Source organism: Callithrix jacchus, chromosome 2 (assembly GCF_049354715.1).
Source record: "Callithrix jacchus isolate 240 chromosome 2, calJac240_pri, whole genome shotgun sequence".
Taxonomy (NCBI): Eukaryota; Metazoa; Chordata; class Mammalia; order Primates; family Cebidae; genus Callithrix; species Callithrix jacchus.
In genome coordinates this window covers 69,345,290-69,366,789 of record NC_133503.1, presented here as the reverse complement: position 1 = coordinate 69,366,789, position 21,500 = coordinate 69,345,290, and the positions used below count along the sequence as shown (strand labels likewise).

The 21,500-nt window shown below is 59.1% G+C and overlaps 1 protein-coding gene across 2 annotated transcripts in view; it reads left to right on the top strand.

The window, feature by feature from the left end:
* Positions 1–21,500, top strand: part of UNC5A (unc-5 netrin receptor A) — a 64,889-nt gene that overhangs the window by 36,447 nt on the left and 6,942 nt on the right. Inside the window, exons 2-7 of one of the 2 annotated variants that reach the window (XM_003732287.5) lie at positions 12,037–12,258; positions 18,262–18,405; positions 18,692–18,795; positions 18,915–19,095; positions 19,731–19,898; positions 20,466–20,630. In XM_003732287.5, the coding sequence (XP_003732335.1) occupies positions 12,037–12,258; positions 18,262–18,405; positions 18,692–18,795; positions 18,915–19,095; positions 19,731–19,898; positions 20,466–20,630 (984 nt within the window). The remainder of the gene's footprint in view (positions 1–12,036; positions 12,259–18,261; positions 18,406–18,691; positions 18,796–18,914; positions 19,096–19,730; positions 19,899–20,465; positions 20,631–21,500) is intronic. The other variant, XM_002744505.5, reaches the window with a different exon arrangement.

Below are 21,500 nucleotides of genomic sequence, written 5' to 3'. Positions count from 1 at the left end.
AAAATATAAACAATAGCTGGGCGTAGTGGCATGTACCTGTAATCCCTGCTACTTTGGAGGCTGAGGCCAGAGAATCGCTTGAACCTGGGAGGTGGAGGTTGCAGTGAGCCAAGATTGCACAATTGCTCTCCAGCCTGGGCAATGAGCGAAAGTGTGTCTCAAAAACCAAAAAAAAAGAAACGGTATACCTCTTGTCTGGCCTGCCCCCTTGGATGGTCACCGTCACTGTCCACTTTTCCTGGCCCCACCCAGCCCCTGAAGGCACTGAGCTTGCCACTCTCACTCAGTCCCACATCTCCTGAGCAAGTACATGCCCTGGGCCAGTTGCCAGCAGGGACAGAGATGACACCCTACTGCCCACTCAGAGTTTGTGGCAAGTGGGGGAGACATTTCAACTCCGCCGCCATCACTGGCCCCTGTCTTGCCAGCCCTTGAGCTGGACACTGCTGAGAAGAGTTGGCTCCGACCTGCTGTGTGCGCTGGAGGGGGCACGGGCTTACAGCGAAGGCACGTGCCGGCACAGCCAGCCCTGCGTTAGCAGGATCATGGGAGGCTGAAGAGCTAGCCATGCAGCCCCATGTCCCCCAGTACACCGGCCCAGAGGAGGCGACATCTTTAATTTTGAATGAGCAGGGCTGAGTGCTTTCGTAGCAGGCAGGGTGCCTTGCAGATTTAGGAGGAAATGGGGGTGTGAACCCTAACTTCAGTATGTGCACCTGACTGAGCTGGCCGCAGGGTGTGGATTGGTGACCAGGGATGGGACTCCTGTGTCAGTTGTGTGGGGGCATCGGGAGGGCCACCTTTCCCTGCAGCCACTGTGAACTATTGCAGGGGTTTGAAGTGTGGGATCGGATTCTCTTTCTAGAAATAGTGAAGTTGAGGATGGCACTGAGCCAAGGGAAGGCACACTTCAAGTGGTGGGGCCAGGAGTGGGGGCTGGATGAGTTAGGTGGCCATGAGGCAGGAGAGGAGGGAGGCTCCCTGGGAGGCAGGGGACCTGCTGACTGCGACAGGCAGAGGAAGAGTCGGGATGGAGCAGGCAGTGAGGGTGGGTGGGGAGCCTAGCCGGGGAGCTCAGGGCAGGAGCTGGTGGGGGCCACAGAAGCGGGGCCTCAGGAGAGCCAAGCCTGAAGGACCGTTTACAACTCCAGGGAGCGGCTGCGCATACGGGCCTCTGCCATTGCCAGGTGCTGGCGGGACCCATGAGTGGGAGCTGGGTCTGTCCCTTGGTGAGTGGGTTTTCCTGTGGGCCCTTGTATGAGGAAGGGTCCAGGCAGGCTCATCTGCTGAGAATGGGAATAAAAGATAGGCTGGTGGCCTGTGGCCGCAGTCACTGTCCTGGTGTGGGCAGTGGTGTATGTGTCCATGAATGCTAACAGACCAGGCCACAACCGGTATGATTATGGAGGCTGTGCACCCAGGACTTCACAGCGGGGTTGGGGGTCCCTGGGCCTCCCATGGGGGCATATGGACATGGGTCCCTCTTGGGCTGCATTGGCCAGTGCCAGCACACATTGCCAGATGAATGCTCCTGGTTGAGAGGCCGGGGCACTGTAGCCAGCCTGCTGGACAGGAATCCATCGCTCTTGACTTACTGTGCCTCTCTGTGCCTCAGTTTGTTCATTGGTAGTTCAAACTAGTTCCTTGCCTCTTAGAATTGTTATGAGGATTCAATGAGAAGATCCTGTCAAATCCACCCTGTTTGTCATTGCCATGACTGTGCGGGTTCTATGACGCTGAGGTTGTGGGCAGTGTCTCCCACCAGCCAAGGGCAGGTAAGTGTGTGACCTCCCGAGTGCCCCTGGGCTCTGGTCCCCACCTTGCACAACCCAAGCTGCTGCCACTCCTGGACCACCCTGGCCCCAGCTCTGGCTGGGCACACATTAAACCAGTGAGATATGAAATGCCGCCATATCTGGGACAGGGTCTTTAATTAAATTAATTGCCGGCAACATTGTAAAAATGCTGATGGGGTCATAAACCGTGTAGGCAACGCTGTTCATCATCCCTGTGCCGGGGCCACACCTGGGCTGGGGGCGGGGCTGGCCATGGTGGGCTGCAGCCTCTGAAGGAGCTCTGTGCACCCCGCTCAGGTGGGCCCAGGAGAGGGGAGGGTAGCATGGGGGCAGGAGGCAGGGGAGATGTGCTCTCGGGAGGGGCTGCACAGTGGCACTCCTAGTTGGGCAGCTCCTGACTTTCTACTTGGCCTGTCTTGAGGGGCATCTGCAGAACGGGCGCCCTGTCCTAACTCAGCCTGCCTGTGTGCCTGGGGAAGGACCCGGGTGGAATGAGGAAAGTGGCTCCAGAGCTGGTGGGGGCGTCCTCCAGCCTCCTGGCCACTTAGAGTTACCTCCATCCATGGGCAGTCTGGCAATCTGACTCGGCTCTGCCACGGCCGCTGTGGTTCCTTGAGCAAGTCCTTCCCCTCTCTGAGCTCATTTCCTTGTTAGGAAGACAGGCAGACCCTACCCGCCTGCCTGCCTCTGTCACATTCCCAGCGCTCTGCCAGCCACCCTCCCTTGGCCTCTGGCCTTTTGGGAAGCTGTGACAGGAATTCCTAATGTCTCTCTCAGCCAGGGCTGCCACAGGCCTTGGCAGGGCTCATAGCCTGCCTGCAGCCCCTACTGTTTGTGAGGCAGCTGGGCCGGCCACCTGCCTCTGCCGGGTGAGAGGTCGGGGAGGCTCACACACACTTGTACACAACACACACAGAAACATTACACATAGAAACTCACACACACACCACACAGAAACACACACCACAGACACAGAAACACCACATACCACATACAGAAACACACCACACACAGAAATACACACCCCACACAGAAACACACACCTCACACACAGAAGCACACACACCACACACAGAAACACACACACAGAAATACACACACTCCACACACAGAAACACATACCACACACAGAAACACACACCCCACACACAGAAGCACACCCACAGAAACACACACCACACACAGAAACACACACACACACAGCAAAGCACAGGCATGGCCACAGATCCCAAGGCAGGGAAACGCCTTCCTTTCCCAGTTTTCCCTGGGCCGTGTGACCACATAATTATCCTGGATTCCATTCTATTTAATTGCAGCTTATTAAATTCTAACCAGCCAATTATCAGCCACAATTACAGCTTAATTTGGGGACACAATAGCTATTTTATCGTTTGTTAATCAAATGCTTATTTAGACCTCAGCTTTATTAACTATTTCTCTTGCCTGAGGCGAGGCCCCTCAGCAGGAAGGGGCCCCTCAGTGGGGCCCCAACAGCCCATTCCCCCATCACAGCACTCCCCCTGGGAGCTTCTGAGTCACCTTTGCTAGTGGGTTCAGGGACTTAGAGATGGCAACAGCGTCACACTAAGTGTTGGAAGGCCCAAGCTGATTGGCTGTGCTTTTGGGATGTCTTGGTTCAGCTCCTGCCCAGTGCTCTGCCCTGCGCCTGGTGCTGCGACTGGTGGCAAAACAGATGAGGTCTCTGCTGCCATGACATGTAACCAAGTACACAGACAAGATGACTTCAGATGGTGGCAGATGTGAGAGAAAACAGACTGGGAGAAGGGAGGGGGAGGAGGAGTTCCTTCGCGCTGTTCAGGTCCTCAGGGATGTTGATGCCGGAGCAGAGGCGGTAGGGGTTAGAGCAGCAGCTGTGGGAAGACTGGGGCAGTGTGGGCAGGCAGGGCAAGTGCAAAGGTCCTGCGGTGGGATCAGTGCAGAGGGCCTGAGATCAGATGCAGGAGCCCTGCCCCACTTCTTGCCCCGGCCATTTGGCTAAAGTCCTTGGTGGGTTGTATGACCTTAGGCAAGGCCTCACGTTCCTCATCTTTACAACCAGAGGCAGGAAGAAGGAGCCTGCGTGTGGCGGCCAGAGCGCAGGACAGGCCTGGTGTGCAGTAGCTGCTGGGCAATGGGCCAGCCATGCACCCTGCTCAACGCAGTCGTCCTCTGAGCTGGGAGCACAGCTGCCCCTGCCCTGCCCCACTTTGTTCTGTGCAGTTCAGCCTGCCTGCATGTCCTCCTTGTGATGCCTGTGTCTGTCCTTGTGACCAGGCCCCTGGAGCCCACTGGGAAAGAGGGTGACTTTCCTGCGATCTCGGGGAGGTGGCTGCCGCTTCAGTGACACCTTCATGCGCACGTTACTATGGAAACCAGAGTGCTGAGCATGCCTGTGTGTGAGCACAGGTCGGGGGAGCAGCTCTCCCTTCCAAGGAGCACTGAGAGGGGCTGTTACCCCCATCCAGTCACCTCCACATCTGCATGCTCCTAGACAGCAGATGCTGCCCTCTCCCCACCTTCATGCATTCACCACACACTGGGCGTGGGCTGGGAGCCAGGGCTCAGACCTGTCCCTGACCCCCAGGGAGTCCTGTGCTATTGGAGGTGACTGTCCGGGAGACAGAGGATGGACTGGATGGAGGGACAGACCAAGGGGACTGGAAGGGGAAGAAGAGAAGCAAGTCTGGGGCTGGACTGCGTTCCCGACCCACCTCATCCACTATTTGCCCATTTCACAAATGAGGCTGATGAGGCTGTAGAAATAGGCTGTTCGCACAAGGGGCCTCAGTGGGGTCAAATAAGGCTTGGGAAGCAGCTGACGGGCCATGCAGAGATTTTTTACGTTTTGCCTTTGAAAGAATTCTGGGGCGTGCACCCCAGCTTGCTGCTGGCTACGCGGCACCCCATCATTACCTCCAGGCAGGTTCATACTTGTGTTTCCGCCAGGACCCTCATGGCTCTTACTGTGCCACCCAGATCTGTAGTCTCCGGTAGGGACATGGGACCTCCTACTCCCCATCTTGTGCTCCTCACCACAGGTGCCGTCTCTCTCTCTCTCTCTCTCCCTCCTTTCTTAACAGCAAGTGTGAAATGTGTCTCTGTGTATCAGAGCCTCCTAGTGAAGCTCCCTCTTTACAGAATTGCGTATGTTTAAAAAATAATAACTCATGCCGCCATCTCAGGCCGTCAGGATGCAGGTGACAAGCAGTGCACCACCCGTTCCCTTGAGTGTCTGCAAGCCCTGCAGAGCCACATGGACCTCCTGTGCCCCTGCTGCTGTGCCAGTGGCTCCCTGACCCCTCTGCTTCCCAGGGTCCAGCACTAGCATTTGAAGAACTGGTTCCCTTCCCATTGAATTGGTGGAGTCATTGGTTGATTGGAAGGTGAGCAGAGCTGGCTCCCGGCCAGATTTGAGTTTGTCCTCCACGTCTAGCCCTTCATTCCTGGGCTCCTGTCCCATTGCTGGGATTGATGTTCAACATTCATGCCACAAAAACTCTCTGGTTGTGTGTCAGGCCCCGGCTAGGCTGTGAGGATGGGTGGTCCCAGCCCTCAAGGCCCTGACATTTTATATGGAAAGATACACACATAAATGGTGACAATATGATATTCGAGGCGCTGGGGTGACTTCAGTCAGGGACTGTGGGAGCGCAGACTGGGGTCAGGGCAGGCTTCCTGGAGGAGAGGGTATTTGAGCGGGCCTTGAAGGATGAGTAGTGCTCACCCAGGCAGATGGCAAATGGGCGGTGGACCAATGAGATGGAAAGGTCCTGACTCCAACTGGCTTCATCCGAAAAAGAATGTATTGGCTCATGCTCTGGGGATCCAGAGCTAACTCTGCCTGCAGGCCTATGGAACCCCAGGCCTCTGATGCCAGCAGGAGGAGTGGCCTCTCCCTTGCACTGGTTGTCTCCACTCTTCAAGCTCTTGCTTCAGACCCACGAACAGCCTCCCTTTGCACTCAGCCCCACCAAGTCCTACAATGCCTGCAGGACTGGCCCTTCCCCGCTCGGGCCCCTGGCAGCTCCAGGGCTCCATGTCCACAGCTCCAGGCTCAGCACAGGGAGAGGGTCTCCCTTCCCAACAGCCCAGCCAAGATGCTGGAATCTGGTCGGTTGGGATCGGGTGGCCTGCAGGTCCTTCTGGGAACCATTGGTGGGTATGGGGGAGGGAGAGGGTGCCCACCTCTGGGGCCAGAGATGGGGTCAGCCCCCTGGACCACATGGCCTGTGTGGTGGGAGGAGTTAAGGGGAAGGCATTCTTTAAAGAAACTCAGGCCCCATGAGCCAGAAAGTGGGAGGGAGGCAGAAGCTGGGACAGAGGTGCTGAGACCTGCATATGGTGAAGATGCTGCCGGGTGTGGAGGGGTCCCCAGAGGCGAGACCAGCAGGGCCTCAAATGCCAGCCAGAGGCATGAGTGGCATGTCACCCTGTAGCACTCCCCATGCCCGGACATTTGTGAGCCTGTAAAGTGGGGACTCCAGGCCCCGCTGGACCTACTGGGGGCAAACCTCTGTAGGGAGGCTGCCCAGGGGCTCCCCAAGGCTGGCTGGGTGCCAGCGCCCGGGGCTCAGGGTTGCAATGCCAGACTGCTGTGCCCCAGTCTCCTCCTCCACCCTGTTTCACATCCAGAGTAGCTCTCAGGGAAGCAGAGGAAGGGGACTGCCGCCCTGCCCCCTCGCTGTGCTCCTCAACCGCACCGTGTGGGCTACGGGGCAGACAGCACCCACCACCAGGCTGCTGGGAGGATGGAAGAAGTAACAGTGGCCGCCCTAGGGAAACAGCACCCACCTCTCCCAGCTGTGAGTGACGCCCTGCCCTGTCCCACCCTGCCACCAGGGGCAGAGGCCTTGTTCAGTATATATGCCTTCATTAATAGCTTGATTAATCACACCTCATATTTTCTGCTGCTTTTAAAAATAAAACATTTGAAAGCACTTTCACACCCACCTTGGGCCTCAGAGTTCCAGGCGAGTCTTATCTCCCAGACTGTGGGTGAGGAAAGGGGCTCAGCCTCCAAGAGCAGCGCATGCAAGGGGGTGGCTGGAGCAGCCTGGAGCGAGGGGCTTCTCCCTGCCCACCACTCTGCCTGTGGGCTGCTCTGCCCGTGGGCTGCTCTGCCCTCTCTCTGGGTCTCACCACAGACCAGGAGTGAAGGGGCCACACTGGGCAGATCTGAAATTCTAGGGGGGAAAACTGGTGGTCATTCAGTCACTCAACAAACACTCCATCAGCATCCTGGTCAGACCTGGTCTCCTGCCCCAAGGGAGTTTATGGTCTAACAAGGGAGGCCACAGACAGACTCACCTGGTCCTAAATGTGGATTAACCCAGATGGAGGCTCAGGGGATGGAGCGGGTATTTGGGTGAGTGACAAAGAGTGTGGATCCAGGAAGGTCTCTAGGAGGAGGCAACAACTTTGCTGACATTTCCTTGGTGGACCAGGTGAAGCAGATCCACCACAATCCAGCCACTGGATGCCCTCAGCAGCCTCCCCACCTCCCCTCTGCTCAGTGCCACCCCTCCCCCCATTCCTCATTCGGAGACCACACCCCTGCACACCACCCCAAAGGCTTCCTGTGGCCCTTGCAATACTCCTGGCTTGACCCTAAAGGGCCGTGGGGTCTGGCCCCTGCTTCCTCTCTGACCAAATGAGTCTCACCCTCACTCCCTCCGCCCAGGCCACACCGGCCTCCCTGCTGTCCTCAAGCCCAGGTGCCTCCTGCCTTAGGGCCTCCCCTGTTCTCTTTTCCAGGCACACGCTGCAGCCTGGCTTTGGCGTTCAGGGCGCTGCTCAGATGGCACCTACCTGAGCCCTGCCCCCTCTAGAGCCCTCTCATCGCCCCTTTCTGAGTCTGCCCCTTCTACCTGCTTCATAACCTCATCCACATCTGCAGCACTTGGGCTTTGTTTTGCTTTGTTTCCCCAACTTGAAGGCAAGCTTCAGAGAGGGTGCCTATGTTGCCTTGCTTGCTCTGGATCAAGGTTTCTGGAACAGTTCCTGGCACATGGCAGGCACTCAATAAGTATTTGTCAAATGAATGAATATGTTTCAGGTCATGGGAGAAGGTGGTTTCTACCCCAGGCTCGGCTCGGTCCAAGGCTCCTTGCCCAGGGATCTCTTGCATCCCGTTGCCACCGGCCCTGGGGCCTCATCTGCTTCCCTTCCTTTTTGTAGCTGCCACCCCTGTTGGCCCCCAGCTTCCCTACACACACACGCGTGCACGCACACACACGTGCGCACACAGTCATATGCATGCCTCGCCCCTCTTCCTGAGAAGATGCAGGGTGTGGGGGTTGCCTGGGTTGCTGCTCCCACCCTTGCTAAGCAGGGGCACCAGCTCCAGCTGACATTGGCAGCCAGTGCCCTCCTGAGAGAGGCAGGGCCAGCCGGTGGACCCTGGGGCTCACTGGAAATGGTCTTCCTACTTCAGGGCTTGAGCCATCCACCCAGCCCTGTCTGACCAAGTCCCATAGTTCCTGGTGACCAAGCACCCATCAGGAATCTGCTAGTCAGTGATGAGGTCTTCTAACTGAATTCCAAGCTGGCAGCCAGGCCAGGTCACATCCTGTGCCAGTGGGAAAGCTTTGGCATGGTGGAAGCAGCCTCTGGGAGACTAGGGGTGAGTGGGGTGAAGCTGATGTCCCCATACCTGCCTGCTTCCCTGCAGGCCCATGAGCCACTGCAACCAAGGCATGTCCGCCCTGGCAGTATTCTTGCACGCCCATCCCTCAGCTGCCCTGGAGGCAGCAGTGATAGACACCCCACCTGAGTTGCTAACACCCGAATTAAGCAGCCTTGTACTAAGGATGCACAGCCTGGGGGTGGGGACAAAGCCTGGGCCACATGCCTGCTTCTCCTGTGACAATAGCTCCAGCACCAGTGAGGACGGGCCCTAGAGAGGGTGAGCCAGCATGTGTGGTTTCCTAGGAGAGTTGAGGTCAGGGAGCCCTCTTTTCAGAGGAGGTGACACTGGAGCTGAGCCCTGGAGAGAAGGTAGGAAAGTGCTGGCCAAGGAGGAAGGAAGGGAGTTTCAGACAGAGACCTGGAGGTGGGAAGCTCCTGCCTTGGAGGGATTAGTGGGTGTCTCTGCAGAGCAGGGCTGGAGTGCTGGTTGGGGCCAGAACATAAGGCTCAGTGACATCAGCCAAAGGCACCTGGCCCCATTCTGAAACACCCATGGGAGCCAGATGGACAATGGAAATGGGAGAAACAGACCCAGGGTGAGGCAACAGGGAGTGGTAGAGACTGTGGCAAACTAGTCAGCTCTTGTGCCCTGTTGAAAGGATCCTAGGTCCTTTGGACTGAGCAAGCACTGCCTGGCGTCGTCTTTGATAGACAAGTACATCAAAAGGGAAAGAAAGCTCATGCTAGTAGCCCGGGATGTACAGTAGGGGAGGCCAGAGGCTCAGCTGTGCCTTCGTTCAGGTGAGAGGCCTGACTGGGACACCAAGCGGTGACTGACAGAGCTCAGATATTGATGGCAAAGATAGAGGTCACACGGTGGGCTTTGGGGCCAGAGGAAGGGAAAGCCAACCCTGACTGCCCAGACAGCACCAGAATTTACCCCACCCATGGCCTTAGAGTGTCCTTGCTAGAGGGCAGAGCTACAGCCTGGAGGGTGCCCCCGGATCCACCGGATAAGTGCCCCCGGGGCCAGTGTGGCATGGCGGAGGCCCTGGAGAAGTGAGCTATGTCCCTTATTGGTCACAGTACATTTATTTTTCATTAGCAGTTAAATGCAGACATGAGGGATTGTGCCGGGTTCACCGGGCAGCTGACTTGAGCAGTGCTTGGCGTGCTGATCGATAGGGAAGCTGGAGGGCTGTGCACCCCCTCCCTGCCCCAACACGCCCAGCCAGGGACCCCTGCCCACCCAGCTCTGCCACCAAGAGGCAGGCACAAGCCATCGAATTGTCGGCCTGTTAAGGGACATGGCGCAGGTGGGCCTGGAGCCTGCCACTGGGGGTCTTGGTAACACCTGCCCACCCCCCAACACCTGCAAGGCCTTGCTCTGGCATCAAGCATGGCCTGTCCTTTGCATATCCTGGGGTCCTCCCAAATGCTGTGGTTTGCCTGGGTGCATGTCTAGAGCAGCCCTCAGGCCGGCAGCACCCACCCCACATCCCCACTCCATGGCTCACACTCCCCAGCCTCCCAAGACCACCTCCTTCCATTCATTCTCCAGGCTGTGGGAGGCCCATGTGGGACCCCAACTCAGCCCTGCTCTCCCTGACCCCACCCCGGTCAGGGCTGGCCAGTGGCTACTGCATGACCATGGCAAGCCCGGGGTGACTGGACACTGGATGACCCCAGTGTCTGAGCTGGAGGCTCTGGGATGAGGGACCCCTCTTGGGCCTCAGGTTCCCCAACTATAAGATGTCTAGATCCCATCCCCCGGAACTTCTTGCATTCCCCCACTTCCCAAGCCTACAATAGACCCCAACAGAGGTGGTTTAGGGTGGGGTGGGTCTGGGTGATCTTAATTTTCACCAAGTGTGAACTGTCAAGTGTGAATTATGAATGAGGGCTTGTCGTCCACGATGGAGCTGTGGGAACATGCAGGGGCGGCGCCGGTGGGAGGGCACACAAGGAAGAAAGCCAAGCTGGGGAGAGGCTGGAGTCTGGCAGCAAGCAGGGAGGCCAGAGGGTGAGAGAAAAGGCAGGCGCCAGGGAGCACTGGTGACCCCAAAGCAAACTGCCCGGCTGTGTCCCAAATGCCCTCTGCACCCATTTGCCCTGAGCTCAGAAAGACACAGCTGTTGCGCCCCTCAGCTCAGCCAACCTCCCTCTGTCATCCCTAAGGCAAGGCACCTGCCTCAGTTTCCTATTGGCTCTCACCCCCGATGAGATTGCTGCGAAGTTGGCCGAGCGGAGTGGGTACAGCCCTTTGCTGTGGAACGAACAGAACCTCGGGCACTGACAGCAGCCAGTGTCCCCTGAGCCCTGTGCTGAGTACCTCGCCCTGTTTCATTCTATCCGAAAAACAACCTTAAGAACTGGGCGCTGTGCTCCATTTTGACGTAACAGGTTCAGGGCAGGGCGGACCTGCCTGAAGTCACAGAGGTCCCTCAGCGCCTCGGCCCGAGCCCCCCTCCAGGGCACCTACAGGAGGCAGTGCACACACCTCCACCCCGTGAAACCGGGGTCCTGGTGGAGGGCAGACTCCCACCATCGGGGGAGGCTCCCTTGCCAGCAGGAGTGAAAGGCGCCAGGTGTATGTGCCCCTCAGCAGGTAGAGTCTGAAGCCTTGGCGGGTTTTGGAACACCCGTGGGGAGGGTAGAGGAGCCCAGAGGCCAACCATGTGAGGGGCCTGCAGACTCCTCCACAGGCAGATGCCATCTCCATTTCACAGAGGCAAAGCCGCTGGCTCCCCAGGGTGACCACTTAGAGGGGCAGCATAGCTGGTCTGGAAACCCAGGGGTTCCCTCTTTATGCCCAGGGACTGCTATTGTGAGTGCGCATTGGTGGGGAATCACCACAGCCCCAGGGAGGCCAGGCTGGCCGAGGGCCTGTTGGAAGGGCAGCTGGGGGTGTGGGAGTTGAGGGTGAACCCCGCCCCACCCTCTCAGGGGCCTGCTGGTTGGGCAGGGGTGAGACTATTCTAGGGTTTTACCACTGCCAATGCCTCAGAGCCGATTACCTCTGTATTTAGCAACAAATGACTTATGGGATGCTTGTAGTTTTCAGTTAAAATTAGAAGGAAACCCATATTTAGGTCTCCTTGAAGGGGCAGGAGGTGGCCCAGGTATCTCAGACTCCCAGACACACTCCCGGGGCTCTCGCCCTGCCCATGCCCGCCCCGAATGTAATTTCTGAGCACAGGTCGGGGATGGGACCAGCCAGGAAGCAAGGCCCTGGAGGCGGCCACCAGCCAGGGCTCCTCCCTCCCACCTGCCTGGCCAGATCCCTGGACTTCTAGGAAGGCAGTAACCAGCCTCAGCAGCTTCCAGGCCTCCTCAGTGCTGGGACTCTGCCTGTGTCTCATTTCACCTCACCGTGGTCATCAGAAGGGCATGAGCTGCCCTTCCCCCATTTTACAGAGGAGAACATGGAGACCCGGGTTTGGGACATTCAGTGGCCTGAGATTGCCCAGCTGGGCCATAGCAGAACCTGGACTCACTCTCCTCCCATCCCCCACAACCCACAGCAGTGTCGTTTGATGAGGAACTGCCTCTGCCCTGCCCAGCCTGCCCTGTGGCTGGGCCCAGCTCACCTTCCCCCTCTGCCCTGCTGCAGGTGCCCAGCAGAGTGCCACTGTGGCCAATCCAGTGCCTGGTGCCAACCCAGACCTGCTTCCTCACTTCCTGGTGGAGCCCGAGGATGTGTACATCGTCAAGAACAAGCCGGTGCTGCTGGTGTGCAAAGCCGTGCCCGCCACACAGATCTTCTTCAAGTGCAACGGGGAGTGGGTGCGCCAGGTGGACCACGTGATCGAGCGCAGCACGGACGGGAGCAGCGGTGAGAGGCCGGGCACCAGGCAGGGCCAATCCAGGGGGAAGGGAGTCTTGGCTGGCCCAGAGGGGCCTGCAGCTGCCCCAGGATTCCCCACCTGGGACCCAGGAGGCCTTCCCTAGAGGCCACGCTCCTCAGCAGTCTGGGGAGACATAGGGTGAGAGAATAGGTCCCTGATGATCAAGGAGCTCCTAGACCTCACCTTCAGTGATTTTCTTTGTTCATTTGATCATTCATGCATTCACTCACACCTTCCATGAGCACCTCCTCCCATGGTGGGGACACAGCCCCCCACCCTTGGAGCCCAAACCCCTACAGAGAGGCAGACAGTGGGTAACCTCTCAGCAGGAGGAGAAGCCCCTCAGGGGAGGCCATGTGTAAACCGAGAGAGGCATTAGAACTGGTTAGGGAGAGGAGAGGGGTTACAGCGTCCCAGGCAGGGAACACAGCCCAGGGAAGCCTGGAGGCAGATGCTGGCATGCCAGTGGGGTTGGCAGTGAGGGTGTGCAGGGGACCACAGTGATGCTGCTGTCCTCTGGGATCTCAAGCTGCAGAGTGACATGGCCAGAGCTATATGTGACTCAGGGGCCAGGGTGGGGGCTGATGGGAGGGGCAGGCCCAGAGACACTGAGCAGAGGGAGCCAGCCTGACTCAGCTGGGGGTGCAGGGAGAGGGGTTCTAAGGGCAGCAAGCAGACCCAGGAAGTACCTCTTCCTTGAGTCACCACATTCCCCACCCCCAGCCCTGGCCTTAAGTGGGCACTGGGGACATGGGCAGACAGCCCTTGTCTCGGTTCCACCAGTCCCCTAGATAGGCCCAGCAGACAGAGAGGCAGGAGCTGACAACAGCTTCTCCTCCTCCTCCTCCTCCTCCCCCTCCTCCCCCCCCTCCCCCTCCCCCTCCCTCTCCTCCTCCCTCTCCTCCTCCCTCTCCTTCTCTCCCTTCTTTCCCTCCTCCTCCCTCTCCTTCCTCCTCTCCTCCTCTCTCTCCTCCTCCCCCTCCTCCTCACCCTCCTCCTCCCTCTCCTCCTACCCCTCCTCCTCTCCCTCCTCCTCCCTCTCCTCCTCTCTCCTCCTCCCCCTCCTCCTCCCCCTCCTCCTCCCCCTCCTCCTACCCCTCCTCCTCTCCCTCCTCCTTCCTCTCCTCCTCCCCCTCCTCCTCCCCGTCTCTCTCCTCCCTCTCCACCTCCCCTTTCCTCCTCCCTCTCCCTCCTCCTCCCTCTCCTCTCCCTCCGCCTCCCTCTCCTCTCCTTCCTCCTCCCTCTCCTCTCCCTCCTCCTCCCTCTCCTCCTCCCCCTCCTCCCTCTCCACCTCCCCTCTCCTCCTCCCTCTCCTCCTCCCCCTCCTCCCTCTCCACCTCCCCTCTCCTCCTCCCTCTCCTCCTACCCCTCCTCCTCTCCCTCCTCCTTCCTCTCCTCCTCCCCTCCTCCTCCCTCTCCTCCTCCCCGTCTCCCTCCTCCCTCTCCACCTCCCCTTTCCTCCTCCCTCTCCTCCTACCCCTCCTCCTCTCCCTCCTGCTCCCTTTCCTCCTCTCCCTCCTCCTCCCTCTCCTCCTCCCCTTCCTCCCTCTCCACCTCCCCTTTCCTCCTCCCTCTCCTCCTACCCCTCCTCTCCCTCCTCCCTCTCCTCCTCTCCCTCCTCCTCCCTCTCCCTCCTCCTCCCTCTCCCTCCTCCTCCCTCTCCTCCTCCACCTCTCTCCCTACTCCCTCTCCACCTCCCCTTTCCTCCTCCCTCTCCTTCTACCCCTCTTACCCTCCCTCCTCTTCCCTCTCCTCCTCTCCCTCCTCCTCTCTCTCATCCTCTCTCTCCTCCTCTCCCTCCTCCTCTCCCTCCTCCCCCCTCCTCCTCTCCCTTCTCCTCCCTCTCTTCTCCATCCTCCTCCCCCTACCCCCTCCTCCTCCCTCTCCTCCTCCCCCTCTCTCCCTCCTCCCCCTCCTCCTCCCTCTCCTCCTTCTCCTCCTCCTCCTCCTCATTAGAGCCCTGTTTCAGTTTCCTCTCCCTTGGGGCTTTGTAGACTACCCCATGCATAATGACACCTGGTGGGTGGTCCTGAGTCCCCTCCCACCAAGGCCTCAGCCATCCTGAGACACACAGCACACACACCCTGCTGGGGTACAGCCTGAGTGCGACACACAGGCCACTGCCCTGAGGCTCAAGCCACAGTGCAGCTGGGACAGGCAAGTGTCACCCAGGACTCACACTGATGCCAAAGGCAGGCCGGGGACCTTGGGCCTAGAGAGGTGGCCCAGGAAGGGCCTCCTCCCACAGGAGGAGGAACATCCAAGCTCGGGTCCCAAAACCGCCTGGAAAGAACATCTCCCAGGCCCATGGAATGGAAGGTTCGGAGGCACAGAACAGCCTTGGGTAGCTCGGGTATGGGGCAAGGCCAAGACCTGGGGCAGGCAGGGGTGGCCAGGAGACTGCGCTAAGGGGCCCCTGGAGGCTGAGACACCCGAGCGGCTGCAGTGGGACTTGCACTGTAGGAAGTCCGTGCTGGGCACAGGGAGACTGGAGGAGGGTGAGGCCCTGCCAGGGAGATCAGTTTAGAAGCTCTGTCAGTGATCTGATGTGAGCTGAAGAGCCCTGGATTTAGGCAGCTTCATTTAGCCCCAGAACCAGCTTGTCATTTTAGTTTCAACTGAGGTCTCGGCTCTTACTCGTCCAGAGCCACGCTGCGGCTCCAACCAGGCCTTTGTGTCTGCAGCAGTCACACCCCACCCTCCCTGTGAGGGTCGATGGGGGCTGCCCCTTCCCCTAAGTGTCATCTCCGTGCCCTGGCCTGACTGCAGCTTTTCACCTTCGGTCTCAGGTGTTCACTGAACACCTGCTGTGTGCCAGACCTTGGGCTTGACCCAGCTTTGCCTCCTACCCTCAGAAGGGAGATGGAGAGGGTTGCCAGCCAATGTAGCCCAACAGAACTCTGGACACCAGCACCTCCCAGGACCAGAGCCTCTCCCAGCCCAGCAGTAGGGCCCACCTTGTCTTGGTGGGAGGGTCTGCAGGAGAACCGCAGGCAAGTCCCTCCCCTCCCTGGGCTAAGTTTCCTCATCTGTAAAATGGGGATGAGGAGACCCCGCCCCCCTACCCCTTGCAGACTGGTTGGGGGAAGCCATGAGATCTCACATGCCCAGTCAGGACCCAGCACGGGGCCTTTCCTTTCTCCCCACCCGACACCAGGGCCCAGCGTCCCTTTCAGCATAAGTTCTCCCACTGCTGTGGCAGGTCCCCCAGGGAAGGCACAACCAGAGAGCTATTCTGATGAAGCCTGGGGGCTCCAATCCAGTGCCCACTGCTGCTCCCAGCACCCCCTTCTGCGCTCCCCAGCACATCCCTCTGTATGAAACGCCCCTGCCATCATGAGGGCTTGGGTCCTTGTTTTGGCAGGAACCTAGGCCCTTGCCTGAATGAGCAGTCATAGGCCCAGGCCAGCACCCACACCAGGAGTCCCCAACCCAGACTCCCCAGCAGGCTCCTGTGGCCCTGTTCTGTTCCTGCCGGGTAGAGAAGCAGAGCCTGGACATGTCCCACCCATAACAGCCAGTGTCCTCTTCTGCCCTGAGTGTCCAACCTCAGGCCCCCCCATGGCCGGAACATCTGAATGTTCATTGATCTCATCGATTTCTCAGCCCGAAGTCCTCGAGTGCTTTGAGGTAAAGAGAAAGACTTTCCTTACCCACAGACAGATACCACGATGGTGGCGACACAGACCAATGACCCCAAACCGGACAGGTATGGCAGGGGTCGGAGGTCCACCCAGATCTGCAGCCCACTGATTTGTGTATGGGGCTGGGTGTGGCCAGGAGGACACCCAGGAGAGCACAGACTTCCCTCTCATTTGCCCTCATTCCTCATCCAGAAGGCCGGGGGCAGGGACCAAGGCCTGAAGTGCTGACATTAGAAAAGCCTGTAATTTGCAAAACCAAGCATAGGAATCCGGTCTGGGAGTATAATTTATTTTGTGTTAAACAAACTGATTGGTTATTAGATTGCTTAGTAGCAGATTACTGAGAAGATGAGAACTGACATGCCAGCTTGGCTTCAGAGCCCCAGCCAGAAACCCGGGACAGCCCAGGTTCACATACACACCTGCCCAGGCCCACTGGCCCGGGGTCCCTCCCCGAGGCTGGCACCTGCTCACACTTACCAGGCAGGTGCAGACACAGCTGTACCCAGACACTGCTCCCAGAAACCAGGCTGTCTGGTGAGACTCAGGAGGGGAGCGCACAGGCACTGCAGCCCCTGCCTCAGGCACTGCCCTCCAGGAGCTTGTGAGGCTGAAGGGCACCCCTCACCAAGGCACTGCCTAGAGCTGGCACACAAGGACAACTTGGCCCTCACTCTTGCAAGCAAGAGGAAGGAAAGGAGGTGGCAGGATAGAAGGTGGGGGAAGACAGCGGAGGCAAGGGAGGGCTTCAGTGTAGTACTGTTCTTCCCAGCTGAGCCACCTGGGCCACCGGTGAGGCTTCTGCAGGAGGCCGGCCTCCCTGCAGCACCACAAGGGTTGGAGGGACCATTAACAGACTTGTCCACCCAGGGGAAAAAGCACCCAGTTCAGAATGTTCTGGAGGTCTCCCACCCCTAACCCCTGAGGCAGAGAGGAGGAAGGCGGTGGAGGACCTATCCCTAAATCTCCTTATCAGATGCCCTAAGTCATCTTGAAAGACAGCTGCTGCCCAAGGCCCCTCTCCTACATGAGGACCCTGTGAGCCACACCCTGGTTCTCAGCCTGCCCACCCCACCCCCTGAGAGTGTCTTAGAGAACGGGGCAGGCAGTGCCCAGAACAGAGGGAGGCGGCCCAGCTACCATGATCGCACCAGAGGTGACAGCCTGGCCATCTCCTGTGCTAGCTGGTGGGGACAGGAACAAGTGGTAGAAAAATCTGGACACCCAGTGTGAGAACCCAGAGCCTTATGAGAAGGGGTCTGGGAAGCGGTCAGAGGAAGACACGTTAGAGAAATTAAGAGGGAAACAGCCTCCCAGCCACGGCTCAGCTGGGCGGCCCCTCTTCCCGCAATGCAGCCCTAATTGAATTTCGCTGTTAACAATGGAAACACATTGGCTGCCGGCCTCTCTCTCCCTTTCTGATAAGCCAATGACCCAAGGGAAATTAGGGTCAGGAGGAGGAGAAATTGGAAAGAAACAGTTTTTTCTCACTGCTGGGGACTCTGCTTTTGGCTGCAGACAGGGCAGGAGGAGGGTTGCTGCCCCCGATCCTGAGTTGTCAAAGGGTCCCGCCTGCCTTAGGTCCAGGTATGGCAGAAGATGGGCAGGGCGGGGGGCTGAGTCCAGCCTGGAGAGGAGTCCCTCCAGCGCACCCTAGTTAGGCGGAGCAGGTTCTGGATCCCCAGCTCCCCTTCTGCTGGCTGCCCTCTCACCCTCTTCCAAAGTTTTTCCCTAGCGAATAGGCACCCCAGCTCACCCTTCAGATGAGGCCTGGATCCCCACGCCAAGTCACTTCCCTCTGTGCCTCTGTCCAAAGGAGTGGATGGAGACGACATTCCCATCCCAGCATGTGGGGAAACCCTAAGTCCCAGGCTCCAGCATCAAACTATATCATCACTGCAATTATATTGTTAATGACTGTTATTACAGTATCACATGTCAGGATCTATCTGCTAGCCCCTGAGGGAGGGGGCCAGATCCTTCCTCACCTCTTATGCACAGAGGCACAGAGCTCAGCCTGTCTGCCCCAGCGCTTCTGCATAGAGTCTTTGGAGGCCAGACCCTCTGGCCCAAAGCTCCCCTTTGGGGACATTTCTGTAAGTGACTCCAGGGAGTCAGGCCTCAGGTAATGAAGTATAATGAATGGGAGGTCTACCCAGCTTGCTCCTGGCCTTCAGGAGATAGCAAGCGGCCCTCAGGTCCCCCGGAGTGTCCTCCAGGCTGGGGGTTGCCTTCAAAGTCCACTCCCTTGCCGGGCAGTGAGAGTGGCTGAGGGTGGCGCAGGGACCCACATGTGGAGGCTTGGGGTGTCCCTGGGGCGTTGACTACCTGCCCTCCTGCCTCCAGGGCTGCCCACCATGGAGGTCCGAATTAACGTCTCAAGGCAGCAGGTGGAGAAGGTGTTCGGTCTGGAGGAATACTGGTGCCAGTGCGTGGCGTGGAGCTCCTCAGGCACCACCAAGAGTCAGAAGGCCTACATCCGCATAGCCTGTGAGTCTAGGGCTGGGTCCTGGGGGAGGGCCCATGGCTGGAGGGTGTCACCAGGAGAGGGGACAACAGGCTTTCTGGAAGAGGGGTCCAGTCAGAAAACCTCACAGCCCTGCCTGGATGGGTGGAGAAAGTGCCTGTGGACATGGCCCAGTCACCCCATGTTCCCCGGGCACCTGGCACTTCCTCTGCGATGCACCATGGCCCCTGCAGGACAAGGGACGCAGCCAGCCAGGCTGAGCCTGTGTGAGGCCCTTGGACAGGGAGACACTCTCAATTCCTCTTCCAGATTTGCGAAAGAACTTCGAGCAGGAACCGCTGGCCAAGGAGGTGTCCCTGGAGCAGGGCATTGTGCTGCCCTGCCGCCCACCAGAGGGTATCCCTCCAGCCGAGGTGAGGGGTCTTCGAGTGCCCACTTCTAGACCGTGGGTCCTGCCTGGTCACTCTGGCAGGGGCCACTCTGGGCAGGGCCAGCATGGGCTGGAAGTACATGGCAGGGCTCCCTCCCTCAGGTGGAGTGGCTCCGGAATGAGGACCTGGTGGACCCGTCCTTGGACCCCAATGTATACATCACACGGGAGCACAGCCTGGTGGTGCGACAGGCCCGCCTTGCTGACACCGCCAACTACACCTGTGTGGCCAAGAACATTGTGGCACGTCGCCGAAGCGCCTCTGCTGCTGTCATCGTCTACGGTGGGCCCCGGGGCTCCCCCGTCACAGGGAGAGGCACGGAGGTGCCCCTGGGCAGTGATATGTGGCTGGAGGGGTGAAGAGAGGCCAGGAGGCCAAGGCCAGGCAGACCAGATAGCAGCCTGACCAGGAAGGCTAAGCAAAGGGCTCGCTGTGGCTGCTGGGGAGCCCAGGGGCATGTCTGGGCAAAGGAGTGGGACCAGTTGGAGGTCCTCTGTGGGCAGCAGGCATTGTGCAGAAGGAGATGAGGGACAGGAAAGGTGGCAGGCCGTCCCTGCTCCTGAGTCTCCAGGGTGGGAATCAGAAGCCGCGCAGTCCGGGCACCCCCAGGAGCAGGCAGAGGGAGGGCTCGGGAGTCACCCCAGGAGAGGCTGGGGTCTGGGCTGCAGGAGTGTGTGAGCCACGGTTCAGCCTGGCTGCCCCGAGTGCCCACTGGGAGAAGGGAAGACTGAAGCGAGGGCTGCAGGGCCCAGGGACCAGCAGCACACACATGGGCTCCCCCAGACCTTCTCTCTCAGCTCAACCACAACCCACCCATGTCCAGCTCACAGCCCCTCTGCCCTCACACCCTGTCCCCTGGGCCAGTGTATCTGAGGACGCCCCCGCTCCCTGACCCCAGTCCTTCTCTGTCCGGCCAGTGAACGGTGGGTGGTCGACGTGGACCGAGTGGTCCGTCTGCAGTGCCAGCTGTGGGCGCGGCTGGCAGAAACGGAGCCGGAGCTGCACCAACCCGGCGCCTCTCAACGGGGGCGCTTTCTGTGAGGGACAGAATGTCCAGAAAACAGCCTGCGCCACCCTGTGCCCAGGTACCAGCGGCCACTGCCTCCCGCATCGTTTCTCACCACGCCATCTCTGTGCCCTGGCTCCATCGCGCCCACCAGCCTGCCCCCCCATGGCTCCATCCCACCCGCCCGCCATGCAGGGCCAGGCTCAGTCTGAGGCGGGGATTGGGGTGCAGTGACTGGTTGGAGTCAGGGCTCAACATAGGATGTAAGTCACAGGGTGTGAGGTACAGTCTGAGGACAGGGTAGGGCTCAGCCTGGGGCTGCAGAGTCCACCTGTGCCTGGGTTCAGAAGGCTCAGTGTATGACGAGAGCCCTCGCTGTCCCAGGGCCAGGACAGCCTCCCTGGTGTGGAGAGAGCCAAGCAGCCCCTGGCGTCATCTGCGCCTCCCTGTCATTAGCATGCGTCATCAAGGCCAGCTGGACACTAGGGGACGTGCGTCACGGGCCTGGCCCTGGCTTTGCACCCATATCCAGGCTGCCTTTCCCTGCCTGGTCTGGATGCCCAGAAGGGCCACACTGGCAGACTGCCTGGGTGGGCTCCCAGGCTGACCACAGCATCTCCTCTCTGCCTGTCTGTCTCTTGTCTAGTGGATGGCAGCTGGAGCCCGTGGAGCAAGTGGTCGGCCTGTGGGCTGGACTGCACCCACTGGCGGAGCCGTGAGTGCTCTGACCCAGCGCCCCGCAATGGAGGCGAGGAGTGCCAGGGCGCTGACCTGGACAGCCGCAACTGTACCAGCGACCTCTGCGTACACAGTGAGTCCTCTGCCCTGGGGTCCTCTTCTGTTTGTTTCTGGGGAGGTCGGGGATGAGGGAGCTAGTCTGCCAAAGGCTGCAGCCTCTCCAGGCTCAGGACCCTCTGGGATCTCCCACATCCCTAGTATACCTGCACACGCCCAGGCACGCCCCACACCTCACATGCCTCCTGAGACATGCACAGATTTGAACCTTGACTCATGCACACCCATCTGCCCACACTCACCCAAACAGCACAGCTTCACATCCGCCTCATCCCCCAAGTACACACACAGGTCCTGTGGGGACGCCGGGCTTGTGAGGGCTGTTAATTACAAGGCCATAACTAACAATTAAGGATCTCTGTTGGATTTTTGTCCTCTAGAACATACCCTCCCCCATTCTTTCAATTAAAAACCTAATTATCTGTGTCAATTCCTTTCTGATGGACATTTCTTCCATTTATGCAAAACCCTTCTAAAATCAATATAGCTTCCTCCAAGCAGTCAATCACCCCCTCCCCAGACCTGCCGCAGGCCGTGGGGAGGCAGACAGAGAGAAGGGCCCCCAAGCCCTGCTCCTGGTCTAGGCACTGACCTGGAACCATGCAGCAGGCAGATCCCCTGCTCTGGGGAGCCCAGGAGTTCACCCCCAGCCCAAGCTGCCCTTGTCCCAGAAGAGCAGGCAGCAGGTTCAGCCTAGCTGCCAGGCACCAGATCACCTGCCCCGGGAAAGTAGCTCTTCCCCTCCTCCATCCTCCGGGCGGCAGATTCAGCTGAGATCTCAAGCCCCTGAGGGATGTGATTTGCTCAGAGTGACATAGTCCAGTAATGGCAAATACAGAGCTGGGATGCACACACAGAGACTCCATGCTCCCTGTCTCAGGCATCT